The 17,578-nt window shown below is 37.1% G+C and overlaps 1 protein-coding gene across 3 annotated transcripts in view; it reads left to right on the top strand.

The window, feature by feature from the left end:
* Nucleotides 1-17,578, top strand: part of DEPDC1B (DEP domain containing 1B) — a 109,889-nt gene that overhangs the window by 44,878 nt on the left and 47,433 nt on the right. For all 3 annotated transcript variants that reach the window (XM_024122893.2, XM_024122880.2, XM_024122884.2), the window contains exons 3-7: nt 1,143-1,278; nt 5,393-5,520; nt 7,085-7,215; nt 9,591-9,638; nt 14,036-14,176. In XM_024122893.2, coding sequence (XP_023978661.1) covers nt 1,143-1,278; nt 5,393-5,520; nt 7,085-7,215; nt 9,591-9,638; nt 14,036-14,176 — 584 coding nt within the window. The remainder of the gene's footprint in view (nt 1-1,142; nt 1,279-5,392; nt 5,521-7,084; nt 7,216-9,590; nt 9,639-14,035; nt 14,177-17,578) is intronic.

Raw genomic sequence — 17,578 nt, 5'->3', positions numbered from 1 at the left:
AATTTCATTTATTGTGTTGTTCATCATTGTTTGTTTGCTCTTTAGTTCTTCTAGGTCCTTGTTAAATGTTTCTTGTATTTTCTCCATTCTATTTCCAAGATTTTGGATCATCTTTGCTATCATTACTCTGAATTCTTTTTCAGGTAGACTGCCTATTTCCTCTTCATTTGTTTGGTCTGGTGGGTTTTTACCTTGCTCCTTAATGTGGAGCATCTGTGTATTTCTCTGCCTTTTCATTTTGCTTAACTTACTGTGTTTGGGGTCTCCTTTTTGCAGGCTGCATGTTCATAGTTCCCGTTGTTTTTGGTGTCTGCTCTCATTGTGTAAGGTTGGTTCAGTGGGTTGTGTAGGCTTCCTGGTGGAGAAGACTGGTACCTGTGTTTTGGTGGACAAGGCTTGATCTTGTCTTTCTGGTGGGCAGGACCACGTCCAGTGGTGTGTTTTGGGGTGTCTGTGAATTTGTTATGATTTTAGGCAGCCTCTCTCCTCATGGGTGGGGTTGTGTTCCTGTCTTGCTACATGTTTGGCATAGGGTGTCCAGCACTGTATCTTGCTGGTCATTGAGTGGAGCTGGGTCTTAGCGTTGTGATGGAGATCTCTGGGAGAGCTTTCTCCATTTGATACTACGTGGGGCCGGGAGGTCTCTGGTGGACCAATGTCCTGAGCTCAGCTCTCCCACCTCAGAGGCTCAGGCCTGACACCCGGCCAGAGCACGAAGACCCTGTCAGCCACATGGCTCCAGGAGTCATCGTCATGACAGCCCTTCACTCCCCCACAGCAGACTCAGCGGCCGTACAGACAGTGCGCTTCAAATTGCCAATCTGGCAGACTGCCTGCAGAATCATTCCTACTCCTCCTCGTCCCCCTTGCGGGGAGCTGGTGGAGCCAACCTGGCCAAGAAGACGAGGAAAAGGTGTGGGGTCTACGTGCCCTGCAAGAGGCTCATCAGCTGTGGCCGAATGAATGCTTTTAGAAAATCATACATTGTTGGGTACTATTAGCCGTATGTAATGATTTAAGTATGAATTAATTACCTGAAGTTTGGAATTCTATAAACTCTCAAGGATAAAAGAAGTGGGGACTATTGTTAAAATATCTGTGTTTCCCACTGACTGCAATAATATTTTCTTCTTGGTTTTTAGATTTCCTCCTTCCTCACCCCTGAGACCATATCCAAAGAGGCCCCCATATCAAAAGGATGTTATTAAATTTCCAGAATGGAACGATCCCCCACCAGGCACTTCACAAGAGAATATCCCAGTGAGGCCAGTTGTGATGGTAAGTGCCATTATAGAAGCTGGAGGACTAGCAGAGGGAAAGATAAGAAATAGTCTGTGAAGCATCAGGCTTAGTCCAGTTTTTCTGTCGGTCCCTTGGAAACAGTGATCTGAAAGCACTTTGAAACAATATCTTATCCGTTAATAGCTGAGAGACTAGTAACACAGGAAGAGTGGCTTTTGCATTTTTTCACTCTTGCCTGTTGACACTGTGACTGAATATATGGTGGCTGTTTTCATATGTTTAGACTGAGCAGTTTTCTCTTAAAACTCCCTTATCATTTCCTTTTCCTTTCTATTCTATAATTTTCCTCTTCTCCCTCTTTCTCTTCTCTTCGTGAACTTTGTTATAATTATTACCAGTTGAAAGTGTGAAGTTTGGGGCATGGAAGATTGTGGAGTGAGTCCTGACACAATGTGAACAAAGGTAGGTTCTGCTAGTTTTGGGAAACCTAAGCACATTGTGGAATAAACTACCTTTTTTGGGGTGTACTTTTTCCTTGAAATATCCTCAGTAGAAAACTATTAAGATTGCCATAATGCTAAAAAATAAAATGCAGACAAAAATTTTATACAGCAGTTTTTAAGAATTGTACTAACACCAATGTTTTAAGTTAATCTAGTCTTATAGGACTGGATGTCCAGTTCATACGTTTGCAAAGATATGTTGTAAACATTTTTAGGCAATGTGATTGAAAGAAAAAATTATTTTTAAAAGAGGTTATATCGTATCTCAGTTTGGAGAGAATAATTAAGCAGCTTAGGCTTTATCAAAAATAATTCAAGAAGAAGAGTGGCACCAGTGACAGAAATGGGGACTCCATATGAACTTGCAGATTTGTCAGGGACAGTGATGAATGTAGTTTTAAATATGTTTGATGAGAAAGGTGGGTTGTATTAAATGGAAGTATCTAACAGGCAGATGGAGATAAAAGCTCTAGAACTTAGATGAGAGGTCGTATTTGAAAGTCATTAACATTCATTCAACAAAGATTTGTTGATTGTCTACTGTGTGCCATGCATCCTGCCAGGTTCTACAGATGCAGTTGTATGTAATACGGTTTTTCCTCCAAAAGGGCTCATAGTCTAGTGAAGTATTCAGTACGATGATAGATTATTAGAAAACAAAGTGGAACTACTCTGAAAGAGTGAGCACAAAGGATATTTGAGGACTATTTAATTCATTACTAATGAGGAGAACTTAATTAAGGTCTAGCTGATAGTTCCTGTACTTAAGAAAGTTAAAATATCAGCTCCATGAAATCAGGTTCATTTTTTTTAACATTTGTGTTTAAACACCTAATATGACCCCATCAGTAGAGTGGTTATTCAACAGACGTTTTTTCATTATAATGTCATCCAGTATTGTTTATACAAAAGAGGTAAAATCCCATGTTAAATTAATGTGTATTTATGTCATCGATATAATAACTTCCCTTTTTTGTTCTTTTTGGTTCTGTGAACCTTTAGGAAGACCAGCTGCTCATTAGCACACTTTCATGCACCAATGAAGAAGATAGTGTCGTCTCTCTTCTCTCTTCTGTTTTCAGTTTCTAATTTTTCATCAGCCCTGAAGTGGTGGTATACCAGTATCTCAGATTCATCAAACATTTCCCCCACAGCTTGTCATGTCGCTGGTCGTCTGTATGTATATTTCTGATAATGTTGCTCTTGCATTTTCTTGTACTTCCCCCTAAATCAAGTGGTGGAGGTTTGAGCTCCTCACTTGCTACAGTTCCTCTAAAGCTTGGGCTGTCCGGAGGAAGAGGACTGTCCAGAGGAAGAATGGCATAGCAGGATCTGTTTCCCCGGTTGGGCCTTATGCAGGTTTTAGGTTGATGAGGTTAGTAGTCAATAGAGAAACAGTCCATCTTTCTTAAAGGACCTGAGCTCGTATTCATTTCTTCTATTTTACTTGCCCTCTTTGTATCTCTGCCTCCACTTTGCTTGTTCGTTTTTGTTTTTGTTCTGTCCTATCCTCTCTCTTGCCTAGCCATTTTATAAAATAAAATGAAGTGAAGCAAATAAAGTGATTTGTTGTGTTTGCTGAGGGGCAGTGTAATGTGGAGAGTACAAGTGTGAGCTCTGAAGACAGACTGCTGGATTTGAATCTTGGCTCCTTCATTTACTAGCTGTGCGATCTTGTTTCTCTGTTTTATTCACTGTGTCTGTGTCTAAGTTTTCTTTTTGGTGAAAGTGGAATGAAAACACCCCCCTGGGGTAAGGTCATTATGAGAATCAAGTGACTTCCTATCTATAAAGTATTTAGAAGGTGCCTGACACACAGGTTTTCAGAAACTGTTAACTGCTATTGCTGTTATTAACAGAATTGTTCACAGGTAGAGACAAAAGAAAAAAAAGTTACTCATAATATCATCCAGAGAGAATTAATATTAACATTTTTGTTGCGTTTTATTTTTTCCACGCATGTTTTTAACAACAAAATGAGATCGTGCTGTTTTGTTTTGGTAGCCTATATCCTTCACTTAGAACAGTGTATTGTGTCCATTTTTTCATGTTATTCAACATTCAACATCATTTTAAATATCTGCATCATGTCTATAAAGGATTATGGTTTATTTATCCAGTTCTTTACTGTTAGATATATACCATGTTTTCAGCTTTTTCAGTATGCGTGTAAACAATGCAATGAACAGTATCTTTACAGATAAATATTTCTTTCTTTCTTTTTTTTTTTTTTTCTTGTTCTGGCGAGCTCACAATCTTCTCTACCTATAATCTTCAAAAGCCTTCTGAATACAAAGATAAAGGGCTCAAGGGATTCCCTCTGGATTCAAAGGAAGAGTCTCTTCTTCCTGCTGCTTTGATTGAAGACAAGCAGTTCACAGCCCAACCACAGTCCAAACACAACCGGTCTTGCAAAGCAATCTGCGGTAGATACCTTTTCCCCTGCCAGTTCTCGTGGAAAAGGAAGAAGCTGGGCTTCAGGAGCACTGGCTGAAGCGCTAGCGGGGGCAGGAAGCTCTAGGGCATGCTCATCAGCTGACTCGGGGTGACCCGTGCCATGGTGGGGGGGGTCTCAGCCTCCCCGCGAGGCTCCTTTCCCGAATCCGACAAGTCTTTTTGCTCTGCAGAGGACTTCGTTTGCCAGGTCCGCCATTTTCTAGTTATTTCTTTAAGATAACTCTTAGAAGTGAATTTGCTAGGCAAATGCAACAACTGATATTCCTGCCTTTAAAAGAGAACACCTAATTTGGATACTTAAAAAAAAAAAAAGTCACAAATCCATGTGACCTTCAAGTTTCTTTTGTAGTTCAGTAATTCTCCAAAAACGAAACCAAAACCACGTCAAAAAACAACTTTCCAGTTCATTTTTTCCAATTAATAAGATTTTTCTATAATGACACTTCTGTAAAAAACTATTATAAAAACGCTTTGTAAGTGATTTCTTATATGTTTTGCCTTTAAAAGTTAATAGTTCCTCCCTGTGATTACCAAAAGGAAGTTTTAAGATTTCTGTCTAGTAGCCTATATGTGAGAAGGGAAGTGCTAAGAATGTTGAAGTGCTAAAGCTGTGTGACTTTGAGCAAATTACTTAACCTCTCTGGGCTTTAGTTTTCCTTCCTGGCCATCTCCAGCTGTCCTTGTGGAGCTCTTTTTTTTCCTGCCTTCCTCAGATGCCTAAGATCTGGGGCCTTCTATCTAACATTGTACTTATTTGATCTTTCCTTATAAAAAACAGAGAATTCTTGAAAGTAATAGACTTTAATGTTATTTTAAACAATCACTTATTTGGGCAGTGTGTGAATTTGGATAGATATTCCTCGATATTAATTAATTTGAATTAATGAAATTTTATTTTACTGCTACTTCACTGATTAGTTGGAACTCCCACAGGGAAAAATAGCTAATGTCATGCTTATTGCCATAGTTCTTTTGCAATTCTTGAATATTCATTTATGATATGACCTGATCTTTGAGGCATACTTTATTACTATGCAGTCCATGCAAATGAAGTTAATATTTCAAATTATTATTTTAAAACAAGTTTAACATAACCAAATCAAATAAATTTCTCATAAAATCATACCTCTGTCTATTGAAATACTTATTCTCTCTCTTTCTGTCTTACTCTCCTCCCCCACCCCAATTAGAATTCTGAGATGTGGTACAAGCGTCACAGCATTGCTATTGGAGAGGTGCCGGCTTGCCGACTTGTCTACCGCAGACAGCTGACAGAGGCCAATGTAGAAGAGATATGGAAGACTATGACATTATCATAGTACGTGCATTTGGTATTAATGAGAACTTTAAGTATTTTTCTTTTTTTTTTCTGTTTTGCTTCTGTACTACTCTCTGCATATTTAATTTTCTGAAACTGTGTATAAAACTCAAATTTGATTGCATTATTTGCAGCTATCCTGCTTAGCAAACATAATTTAACTGAATTCTGGGAATTTTCTATTGTCATTTATATACTAGTTAAGAATAGAACTTTAAAAGTTCTTTTTTTTTTTTTGCCCCTGGTCCAAAATTACCTGATGTTTAATTATTTTTATTTTTGTTTTTTTAAATTTAACTATAGTTGATTTACAATATTGTGTTAGTTTCAGGTGTACAGCTTCAGATTCTTTTCCATTATAGGTTATTACAAGATATTGAATATAGTTCCATGTGCTGTACAGTAAATCCTTGATGTTTATCTATTTTATATATAGTGGTGTGTATCTGTTAATCCCATACTCCTAATTTATCCCTCCCCCTCCCCTTTACCCTTTGGTAACCATAAATTTGTTTCTATGTCTGTGAGTTTATTTCTGTTCTGTAAATAAGTTGATTTGTATTATGTTTTTAGATTCCACATATAAGTGATACCATATAATATTTGTCTTTTTCTGTCTCACTCACTTTACTTAGTATGATAATCTGTAGGTCCATCCATGTTGCTGCAGATGGCAATATTTCATTCTTTCTTATGGCTGAGTAATATTCCATTGTGTATATGTACCATATCTTTATCCATTCATCTGTCGATGGACACTTAGGTTGCTTGCATGTCTGGGCTATTGTAAATAGTGCTGCAGTGAACCTTGGGGTGCATATATCTTTTTGAATTAGAGTTTTCATCTTTTCCGGATATATGCCCAGGAGTAGGATTGCTGGATCATATGGTAGCTCTATTTTCAGTTTTTTAAGGAACTTCCAGACTGTTTTCCATAGTGGCTGCACCAATTTATAGCCCCACTAACAGTGTAGGAGGGTTCCCTTTTCTCCACACCCTCTCCAGCATTTATTATTTGCAGACTTTTTGATGATAGCCATTCTGACCAGTGTGAGGTGATAACTCATAGTTTTGATTTGTATTTCTCTAATAATTAGTGATGTAAAAATCTTTAAACTTTCTAGTTACACTGAAATCTTAAGCTTAATGAAACACGTAATGGAAAATTTGGTCTCCTAGACCTTTGATGTACAATAGGTAATTAAAGTTAACAGTGTCATAGCAAGTTTTTTTTTTTTAATTCTTATAAAAGATGTACTCACAGCAGTTTCTCATCATTGGATAAGCTAGTTTTTGTTATTATAATATTTTACTTAGAAAGTCATTTTCTTGACATTCAGTGTGTTGTGTTTTTAAATTAGTGAAGTACTATGTTAATAACAAAATGATCTCTTTTAAGTTTGTTTTATATATGCAATGTCTAGCCTTTTTGCCCCACAAAGATTGGGTGAAATGTACGAAAACAGCACATCCTAAAGATTGATCTTTTACAGTGCCAGTTCTTGGGCAGATAATGACTTTTAAAGAGTAACTAATTAATTTAATCATTATTTATCTTTTTTAGTTTACAGAAAATCCTTGGCCTGGATTCCTTAGAAGAAGTTTTAGACGTTAAGCTTGTCAACTCCAAGTTCATCATCCATAATGTATATAGTGTGAGCAAGCAGGGAGTTGTTATCCTTGATGACAAGTCAAGTAAGTGCATAAAAGCCATTTTGTTCCCGGTTGACCCAGTACATTGGCTGTACAGGTCCATCAGCTTCTATTTGACCCTTCCCTAAACCTTACATGTGTTTACCCCCTCATTACGTATAGCCTTAGCTCACTTCCAGAGACCTTTAAACTAATTGTTTGGAGTCAGGAAATGTCATAGAAAGATGAATACCCAGGAGTGAAAGCCTCAGCAAGATCCATCCAGATGCTAGTTCAGTGTTAGCCACACAGGGCATTAAGTGGTTCTTTATCATCCCCAGAAAATCCCTGAGAAGTGAGTAAGTTTAATGCCTAACAAAGCTTGAGTCAGTTTTTACGTGGGTCCTGGGGTCTGACTGATTTTTTTTAGAGCTCTCACTGACCTTTTCATTATGGTGTCTCTGTGTCAGATTTTCTGGGGTAGTCTTGGTTTATGTCATTTTTGTTTCCTTTTTAATAAAGGTAGCTTTCCAGATGTTGAAGGTGCTTTAATTTTTTTATACTTTTTCCTCCAAACCAGTTTAAAAATTGGGAAAAAAGACATTTAGCAGCCGCCTATCCTGGTTTTTGATTAGGAAAAATAAGGTCCTGGTAACTGTAGTGAGCCAGAATCCCCAAACTGATTTAAAAATTTTCTTCCCCTGGATAAGGGATAGACCAGAATTGGATGGACTCTTCTTTTACTTCAAACACTTGATCCTAGGAATTAGCTGGAGCTAGAATGACATTTCGATGTGGGAAGATGGTATAGTACTTTTGTAAATTATTATTAAATGTAGGGCTGGAGGCTCCTGGGCAGCAAACAAACCTGGCCTAGAAGGAGCCTGAGCACTGAGAGAGGAGGAGGTTTTTCTAGGCCATGTTTCCTGACATGAGCAGAATGTGTCTTTGAAACCTGAAACACTTCCCCTTTAAAGCCCCTCTATCAGGAATGAAGAACATTAGGAAACAGAAATAAACAGATTTGTGACTTCATGAGTTGTCAGGTTAATATCAACATATAAAATTAAATTACATAGAATGAGGGGGGTATTGTTGCCTTTGAAGTACATCTAAAATCCTTCCACATTCTCTGAGTACAGTAAACACGAATACTTTCAGATACCAGTTGGATGATCAGTTGTCTTTTTTTAAAAAAATTTATTTAATTAATTTTAAATTTTTGGCTGTGTTGGGTCTTTGTTGCTGCGCGCCGGCTTTCTCTAGTTGCGGTGAGCGGGGGCTACTCTTTGTTGCGGTGAGCAGGCTTTTCATTTCGGTGGCTTCTCTTGTTGCAGAGCATGGGCTCTAGGTGTGAGGGCTTCAGTAGTTGTGGCACATGGACTCAGTAGTTGTGGCTCACGGGCTCTAGAGCGCAGGCTCAGTAGTTGTGAGGCACGGGCTTAGTTGCTCTGCGGCATGTGGGATCTTCCCGGACCAGGGCTTGAACCTGTGTCCCCTGCATTGGCAGGCGGATTGGCTCAGTAGTTGTGAAGCACGGGCTTAGTTGCTCTGCGGCATGTGGGATCTTCCCGGACCAGGGCTTGAACCTGTGTCCCCTGCATTGGCAGGCGGATTCTTAACCACTGCACCACCAGGGAAGCCCCGATCAGTTGTCTTTTATTAAGTACATTCTTCAGAAAGAAGAGAGCACTTTACAAGCCTCAGGTTCATTAGCTCTAATACAAGTCAACCAACCAGTGTCTTTGCAGTTTCACAGACAGTGGAGAAGGTGAGAAGTGGAAGCATGAGTGCTGGCCCTGCTCATCAGATGTCTGTGGCAGGGCCAGGGGAAGAGACCCTGTACCAAATGGCTCAGCTGGGTTTTTTTGTAGCAATGCTAGTGATTATTATTTTAAGGCTGTCCTAATACTAATAACCTATATTGATATGTCAGTGGAACTTTCTTGCCTTAAAACATTTTGAAAATTGAAACATGTAAAATGATACTTATATTGGACATCGGACATACAGAGTTTAACTTTTTTTTTTTTTAAGGTATCTGGTGAACTGGTTTCATAAATGCATTTGATGACTCAAACTTTTGCTTTTTATGTTTTTTTCTTCTCTTTCTAAAATTCTTAGGATAATTGATTTGTTTGTTAGTGTGTTTCTTTGGAACAAACTATCAAATTTCTTCTTTTCCCTAAAACTTATACAAGTGTATCTTGTCTTTAGAGAAATTTATAGTTATGGTTTATATAATCATGTGCTGTAACATCGCTGCTAAGGAAAAATTATCTTTTAAATGTTCTGATACATAAGCAGGTGATTTGTGATTAGCAGGTATGTTTCATATTACTTGGGCAAGTATCATTCTTATGATACCAAGTGTGTATATAATCCCTTGAGTTATATGTAATGGAATAAAGCATCTTTTTATTTTCCTTTTTCTGCAGAAGAACTTCCTCACTGGGTACTGTCAGCTATGAAGTGTTTGGCAAATTGTAAGTACTAAGTACCTGCCATTTTTATGAAATTAACAGAAATTAGTGCCCTAAATTTGAAAATTTTTTTGCTCAATGCCCTGAACATTGATTTGAGACCTTTGAGACTGGCAGTTAATTGTTTGGGGATTACTGTGCTTTTAATGATAAATTTGTGACTTAGTGAAAGGGCTGAGTTACAGAGTATTTTTAAAGGGGTTTTGTGCTTCCATTTGCTTGTGGATATAATCACACTACAGATAAGGTCCATACGCTGCTTCTGAATGCTTCATCAGAGGAAAGAATAATTAGTAATATTGAATGCAATATTGTAATAGGTAAATGCCTGTTAACAGTTTATAGGTTTTTATTCCTAAAACCTAAATTTTTATTCCTAAAACATATATTCCTAAGTATGCCTTATATTTACCTCTTCAGTTTACTCAGCAGATCCTGTTTCCCATTGGCTTTTTATAGGGCATTGGTTTAAGTTGGAGAGAAATGTTTTAGAAAACTAATCTAATTGGTATGCAGCATGGTTTGGAAGGAGAAGAACATGCATGCAGAGAAACAGAAAAGGCTGTTTCAGCAATTTGGCTGTAAAATGAGGGGTCTGGACCAGGGCGGTCCCTCTGAAGTTTTTCATAGGCATATGAAATCTCCTTCACTGGATATCATAGGCACTGTGAAGAAATGAGTTATTATGGTATCTCATTAACACTACTATTTTTCTGGGATTTTCAGAAGGCTTAACCCAAAGAAGGGATTCTAATGGTTAATGGCTTAACCCAAACAAGTGATTTTAATGAGAAGAATTCTAGTTATTTTAGCTGACTGATAATGGTGATATTTGTTCTATAGGGTCTCCTGAGTCTCAAAGATCACCTCAGAGAGGTGGTTTCTTTCTTCCCTTTGGGGTAAGACTAGCATATACAGAGATACGTGTATAAATTCTTGAATTAGTAGCCTCTGAATTATTAATTTCACTGAAGTTAGTTTTGTTTGATTATAGAATGAAACTTAAAATAACTGTTCAGCTCACTGTGGGTGATCTCAGTGGTAATATGTAGAAAATGATTATATACTACATCCTAAATATAAATAGCAATGTTAGTTTGTGAGAAGCCCAAAGTTCTCTGTGTTTAACTATTAAGATTTTCATAGGTTTTTGGATCATGTTTTGGAACCCCTCTGAGATGTAGAGTCCTTTGGTTTTTAGTTTGGGGGAGTGCTTTTTATTCTTGCTCAGTCATTTGAAGTAAATTAATCTAAATTATATCTTTGGCCGGAATGACAAAATAGAAGGTATAAATGGGTTAAATGACCCATTTATGAATTTTTGGAAAACCAAGGATTTTGGAAATTGATCAACTGGGAATGAACAGAGGAAGCCAGTATAACAAGTCTAGGCTATAATACGTTGTAAAGTGTGTATTAATGTGTGATTATGATGTTGAATTCTCAATGGTGATCAAAATGTAATGAAGAATATAATTTTCCCTCAAGCAAGATATTTATACATAATGCCACAAAACTTCTGCAGAAAGGTTAGAGTAACTGGAATTATCAGTGGAGAGGAAAGATGTGAGGATCGACTTAGTAATGTTCTCCACATTAATGTTATGTTAGGTGGAAATTCTTGGGAACAGGGACACCTCTCACACGTATCAAGTGCAGTGCTTTACAGATGGTTGGCACATCCATAAACATGCTTGTTTACATGTCAAAGAAAAAAAGGTGGCCAAAGGGTGAGGTCAGCCTTTTGAATAGTTTTATAAAATTATTAGTTTTTCCAAATTCTCATTGGCCTTCCCAAATTTACTTTGAGTCTTATCAAAGTCATGGTCTGGGGCTTCCCTGGTGGTGCAGTGGTTGCGCGTCCGCCTGCCGGTGCGGGGGAACCGGGTTCGCGCCCCGGTCTGGGAGGATCCCACATGCCGCGGAGCGGCTGGGCCCGTGGGCCATGGCCGCTGGGCCTGCGCGTCCGGAGCCTGTGCTCCGCAACGGGAGAGGCCACGGCAGAGGGAGGCCCGCATACCACAAAAAAAAAAAAAAAAAAAAGACTTTTCAGGAAATCGAGGCCACGGCAGAGGGAGACCCGCGCATCCCAAAAAAAAAAAAAAAAAAGTCATGGTCTGTTCCTTATCCTTCTTATCCTTAATGAGTCTAGGTTCCTATTATAGTCGTCTAATAGGGAACAGAAAGGATAGGCTGGTTATATGAGATTTTGAAGGCCCTGTGCCTCTTTTTCTGTAGTTTTACTGCTCATCTCTTCCCTTTGGGCCCATCTGCATTTATTGCAGACCATTGGCCTGGGTGCTTTCGTTGTTGGCCAGCCTCATGGTGGGCCACAGAATGACGGACTGATGCTAAATAAATACAAAACCAGGTTAACTGTTTTTCTTCCTTGTGCACGTAGATTGCAAGAATCCAATAAAAAGTGGATGTAAACAGTTCTTTTCCAAAGTCTTTCAGGAATAACATTTATAAAAACTAGATTAAAAAAATATTCTGAAATTGAACATGATAGAGAGACAAAAGATCTTAGAACTATGGCCTCCTCTCATGGGGCTTGCCATGCACTGGCATTTTTAGGGAAACCTTTTTTTGGCTTGTTTTTGCATATTTTTTACCAAGAATGATGAAGTGTTCACAAAGGGGTACAACTGCTTAGAATGAACTGCATATTATTCTTGGAGGGAGTAATTCAAGGCAATGTGTATTGCTTGCTGAGACATATCCCACTATTTCAACTGACTAAGCTTGGGATATTATAGAGGAGGAAGCAAGTAAAAATGGCTATGTTTGCTGCTAGATTAACGAGGTACCACACATATAGATATTTAATAATTTTCATTATTTTAGTCAATTTTAGAACATTAAAAGGTAAGAGAATTTTAAAGGAGACCAACAAAAAGCTGTTTCCACAATGTCCCAATGGCCTTGAAATGTGAAGGCCCACAATACTTAACTGTTCTTTTTTGTTTGATACTTTCTCTTTAGTTACAGTGATTCTGTAGGAAGAACTTCATTTCAATTTTTACTGGCTTCTCCGGCTGTCCTGAGAGTAGAGATCTGTTCCAGTACAGTTGTTAGTCTTGTGTTCTGCTGGCCCAGAAATGGCCAATCCATTTGCGTCCCTTTCTTCCACACTGTGATGGAAATAGACAAGGCTGGCCAAGCAGCTCCTCGTGGACCACTTACCATTTTCCTCAGGCATGGGCAGATCCAGTTCTTCTCTCCACTTGGCCATGTAAATCTTGCCATCTGTGTATGGATTGTTGGGGGCATTTGCTGCCAGCTCTATAGAGAGCTAAGAGTTTCTTGTTTCTCTTTGGTCCCTGATACAAGGGGATCTCTGCCTCACTTGTTCCAGGCTTCTTGGTTCCTAGGTTGTTCCAGATTTCTTAGAGTTACTTTGTAATATGACTCTGCTTGATAAACTATCTTTTTTATTTTTAAACTTGTTTTTAGCAGAAACATCAGTTTTTTTCTGCTTTGGTGTTATTTTCTATTATAATTTTGTTTAATAAAAATTCATTCAATGCTACTAATCACACTCAAAAGCATTGTTGGGTAAATAAAACCTAGACTCTTAGATCAAAGAATTCAATAGGAATTTAGAGGTCATTTTATCCAGTCTCCCATAGTCTTTGTTTGAGCAGCTTTAAAATTTTTTTTTTTAAGTTTTTTATAAACTGTCTTTTGATGGTTGGTGATCAAATGGAGAGTTTTATAATCAGAATGAATTTAAGACACAATGTAAAATCTCCTTTTCAGAATATCTTTAGGAAAAAGAGTATACATTCTTATTAGTATAAAATAGTTTAGAGGCAGAAATTATTTCACTCAACTCTGATTCTTGAATTTTATAATATAGCAATGATGAAATAATGAAAAGATCAAAAAATTGCATTATAGCTTATCTATTACGTATATGAGGTAACTACTATGTTGGTTGACTGTGTCAAGACTAGGAAAATATCTGGACTTCCCTGGCGGTACAGTGGTTAAGACTGGGCGCTTTCACTGCAGGGAACATGGGTTCCATCCCTGGTCGGGGAACTAAGATCCCGTATTCCGCGTGGCGAAAAAAGACTAGGAGAAATATTGACTGTTTCAAAGAGAATTATCACCATTTACATTTAATAAAAATGCCTTTCAGAAGGTCATAAAAGAAAGAGTAGGTTTCTTTGAAAATGGAAGTAAGCCAGTGATTTTCCTCATTGTTTTATAATAGATTTCAATTTAGACATAAAGTATATTTATATAAGCAAAATGTATTGTATCAGTTTTCTCCTTGAAAACTTTTCTGATCTTAAGTATCTGTACACACCATACCTGTGCACAGAGACTAATACTTAGAGATGATTGCCCCATTAATGTTTCTCTTTCTTTCTCTTTCCCTTTTTTAACAGGGCCTAATTGTTCGGATTTGAAGCAGCCTATGTATTTAGGATTTGAAAAAGATGTCTTTAAAACTATAGCTGATTACTATGGTCACTTGAAAGAGCCTTTGCTTACTTTTCACCTTTTTGATGCCTTTGTCAGTGTATTAGGTAAGTTGGAATATAATGAGCCTATATCTTCACTACTGATATGGAATCATTTCATTTTTCACTATCTTGAGATTTCCATTAGTCCAACTTCCATAGCTTTTTTGAAATAAAAACAGATGGGATGCTTGCCTAGTTGGAGTCCTGCTCTATAAAGGAGGAAAAGAAAATAGTTAAGCTCTGTTATGAAACCTAAACAAGGACCAATAGTTTTTATTTCTTAGGGAGGAATAATATGTTCTATGTCATTTCTGTACAAAAAAGTATGACTTTATTGGTAGAGAAGAATGTAAATTTGACATTTACTCTTCATGAGTAAATCTACTACTCTGGATATGACTTTATGAATAGTCAAGTGTGAGAGAGATATTTTCATATAGAAATCTTATTTCTTTTTATAGAAGGAACAGGTTTTTGTAGGACTATTATCTGTGACATGTAAAATATAGTAACTACTGTTTTCTAAAACTTGTTGCTACTTCTCACATAGACTTATATTTCAGAATTTACACTGTCAAAGAAACATGGTAAAAAGGAAAAAGAAATCAATATTATTGGTATAGGTTTTTCTGATATTGTTCCTTTCTTCTTGGAAATCAGAGTCTTCTGTTGATGTTGTGATTGTTCAATAAGTATTATTGTTTTCTTGTCCAAAAGTTTGCTTTAGTGACCAAATCACTGTGTGGGTATCATACTCTGTTATGTAAATTTGTAGGAATTAGCATCCTCTTGGTTTTGAGTGTTGTGGGCTTAGCAGTCTTCGCCTTCCCATTCCTCCTTCCCCGTCTCTTCCCTTTCTACTATCTTATTTTCTTGTCGGAAAGTAGGGATGCAGCTATAGTAACCTAACAAAATAAAGTATCAGCAATATGTGAATAATGTACCTGATCTCTTAGCACAATACTTCAATTTTAAGATTTCATAGGATTTCTCATAATAAGAAGCAAAATGGAACAATTATAATTCATGTACATAAGAGTGAGTTTGTTCTCAGAGAGACCAATATTGAGAACAGATGAACGGATTAGACCTAGTACTGTGTTTTGAGACCACTGGGTCTTCTTGGTATTTTGTTTTCCACCAAGGAGAATTGGGGGCTTATGTCCTTGTGAATATCATGCCTAATGATGACTACTTGCTGTTATTTAAGATGCATAGAGACTAATCGAGTAGGTTCTCATTATAGCCACTTAATGCCATTATGTGACTGGTAAAAGACAAATTCTAAAGACAGGATTAAAAACCACTTCTTAGATTTTCTTCTCATTTTCCATTTTCATAATGTTTTATGGTAGAATTTAGAAACAAAAGAACTTGGAACTTAAAAAAAACGAATTCCAATTTTTAAAAAATTTTAATTTTTTATTGGAGTATAGTTGATTAACAATGTTGTGTTAGTTTCTGGTGAACAGCAAAGTGATTCAGTTATACATGTATCTATTCTTTTTCCCATTTAGGTTATTACAGAGTACTGAGCAGAGTTCCCTGTGCTGTACAGTAGATCCTTGTTGGTTATCTATTTTAAATATAGCAGTGTGTACATGTCAATCCCCAACTCCCTATCTATCCCTCCCTCCCAACCTTCCCCTCTGGCAACCATAAGTTCATTCTCTAAGTCTGTGAGTCTGTTTCTGTTTTGTAATAAGTTCACTTGTATCAATTTTTTTAGATTCCACATATAAGCAATATCATATGTTATTTGTCTTTCTGTGTCTGACTTACTTCACTTAGTATGATAATCTCCAGGTCCATCCATGTTGCTGCAAATGACATTATTTCATTTATTTTGATGGCTGAGTAATATTCTTTTGTACATATGTACCACTTCTTTATCCATTCATCTGTTGGTGGACATGTACGTTGCTTCCATGTCTTGGCTATTGTAAACAGCGCTACAGTGAACATTGGGGTGCATGTATCCTTTTGATCCATGTTTTGTTCTGGATATATGCCCAGGAGTGGAATTGTTGAATCGTGAGGTGGGTCTATTTTTACTTTCTTAAGGAACCTCCATACTGCTCTCCACAGTGGCTGTATCAATTTACATTCCCACCAACAGTGTAGGAGGATTCCCTTTTCTCCACACCCTCTCCAGCATTTATTGTTTGTAGATTTTTTGATGATGGCCATTCTGACTGGTGTGAGGTGATATCTCATTGTAGTTTTGATTTTCATTTCTCTAATAATTAGTGATGTTGATTATCTGTTCGTGTGCCTCTTGGCCACCTCTGTCTTCTTTGGAGAAGTGTCTATTAGGTGTTCTGCCCATTTTTTGATTGTGTGTTGTTGTTGTTTGTTTTTTTATATTGAGCCACATGAGCTGTTTGTAAATTTGGGAGATTACTTGCTTGTTGGTCGTATCATTTGCAAATATTTTCTCTCATTCTGTGGGTTGTCTTTTCATCTTGTTTAAGGTTTCCTTTGCTGTGCAAAAGCTTTTAAGTTTAATTAGGTCCCATTTGTTTTTGTTTTTATTTCCATTACTCTAGGAGATGGATCAAAAAAGATCTTTCTGTGATTTATGTCAAAGAGTGTTCTGCCTGTGTTTTCCTCTAAGAGTTTAATAGTATCTGGCCTTACATTTAGGTCTTTAACTCATTTTAAGTTTATTTTTGTGTTTGGTGTTAAAGAATGTTCTAATTTCATTTTTTGACATGTAGCTGTCCAGTTTTCCCAGTACCATTTATTGAAGAGACTGTCTTTTCTCCAGTGTATAGTCTTGCCTCCTTTGTCATAGATTAATTAACCATAGGTACGTGGGTTTATTTCTTGGCTTTCTATCCTGTTTCATTGATCTATATTTCTGTTTTTCTGCCAATACCATACTGTCTTGATTACTGTAGCTTTGTAGTATAGTTTGAAGACAGGGAGCCTGATTCCTCCAGCTCCGTTTTCTATTCTCAAGATTGCTTTGGCTATTGGGGGTCTTTTGTGTTTCCATACAAATTGTGAAAGTTTTTGTTCTAGTTCTGTGAAAAATGCCACTTGTAGTTAGATAGGGATTGCACTGAATCTGTAGATTACCTTGGGTAGTATAGTCATTTTGACAATATTGGTTCTTCCAATCCAGGAACATGGTATATCTTTGCATCTGTTTGTGTCATCTTCGATTTCTTTCATCAGTGTCTTACAGTTTCCAGAGTACAGGTCTTTTGTCTCCTTAGGTAGGTTAATTCCAAGGTATTTTAATCTTTTTTTTTTTTCTTCCAAAGTGTTATTGTGCAAATTTTCAAACACATCTATCAGCAATATATCACAATTGATACTTTATTATATTTCTTTATTTTTTTATTTTTTTATTTTTAACATCTTTATTGGAGTATAACTGTTTTACAATAGTGTGTTAGTTTCTCCTTTACAACAAAGTGAATCAGTTATACATATACATATGTTCCCATATCTCTT

Source organism: Physeter macrocephalus, chromosome 8 (assembly GCF_002837175.3).
Source record: "Physeter macrocephalus isolate SW-GA chromosome 8, ASM283717v5, whole genome shotgun sequence".
Classification (NCBI taxonomy): Eukaryota; Metazoa; Chordata; class Mammalia; order Artiodactyla; family Physeteridae; genus Physeter; species Physeter macrocephalus.
Note: the sequence above shows the minus strand (reverse complement) of the source record. Positions and strands in the feature narration are given on the sequence as shown.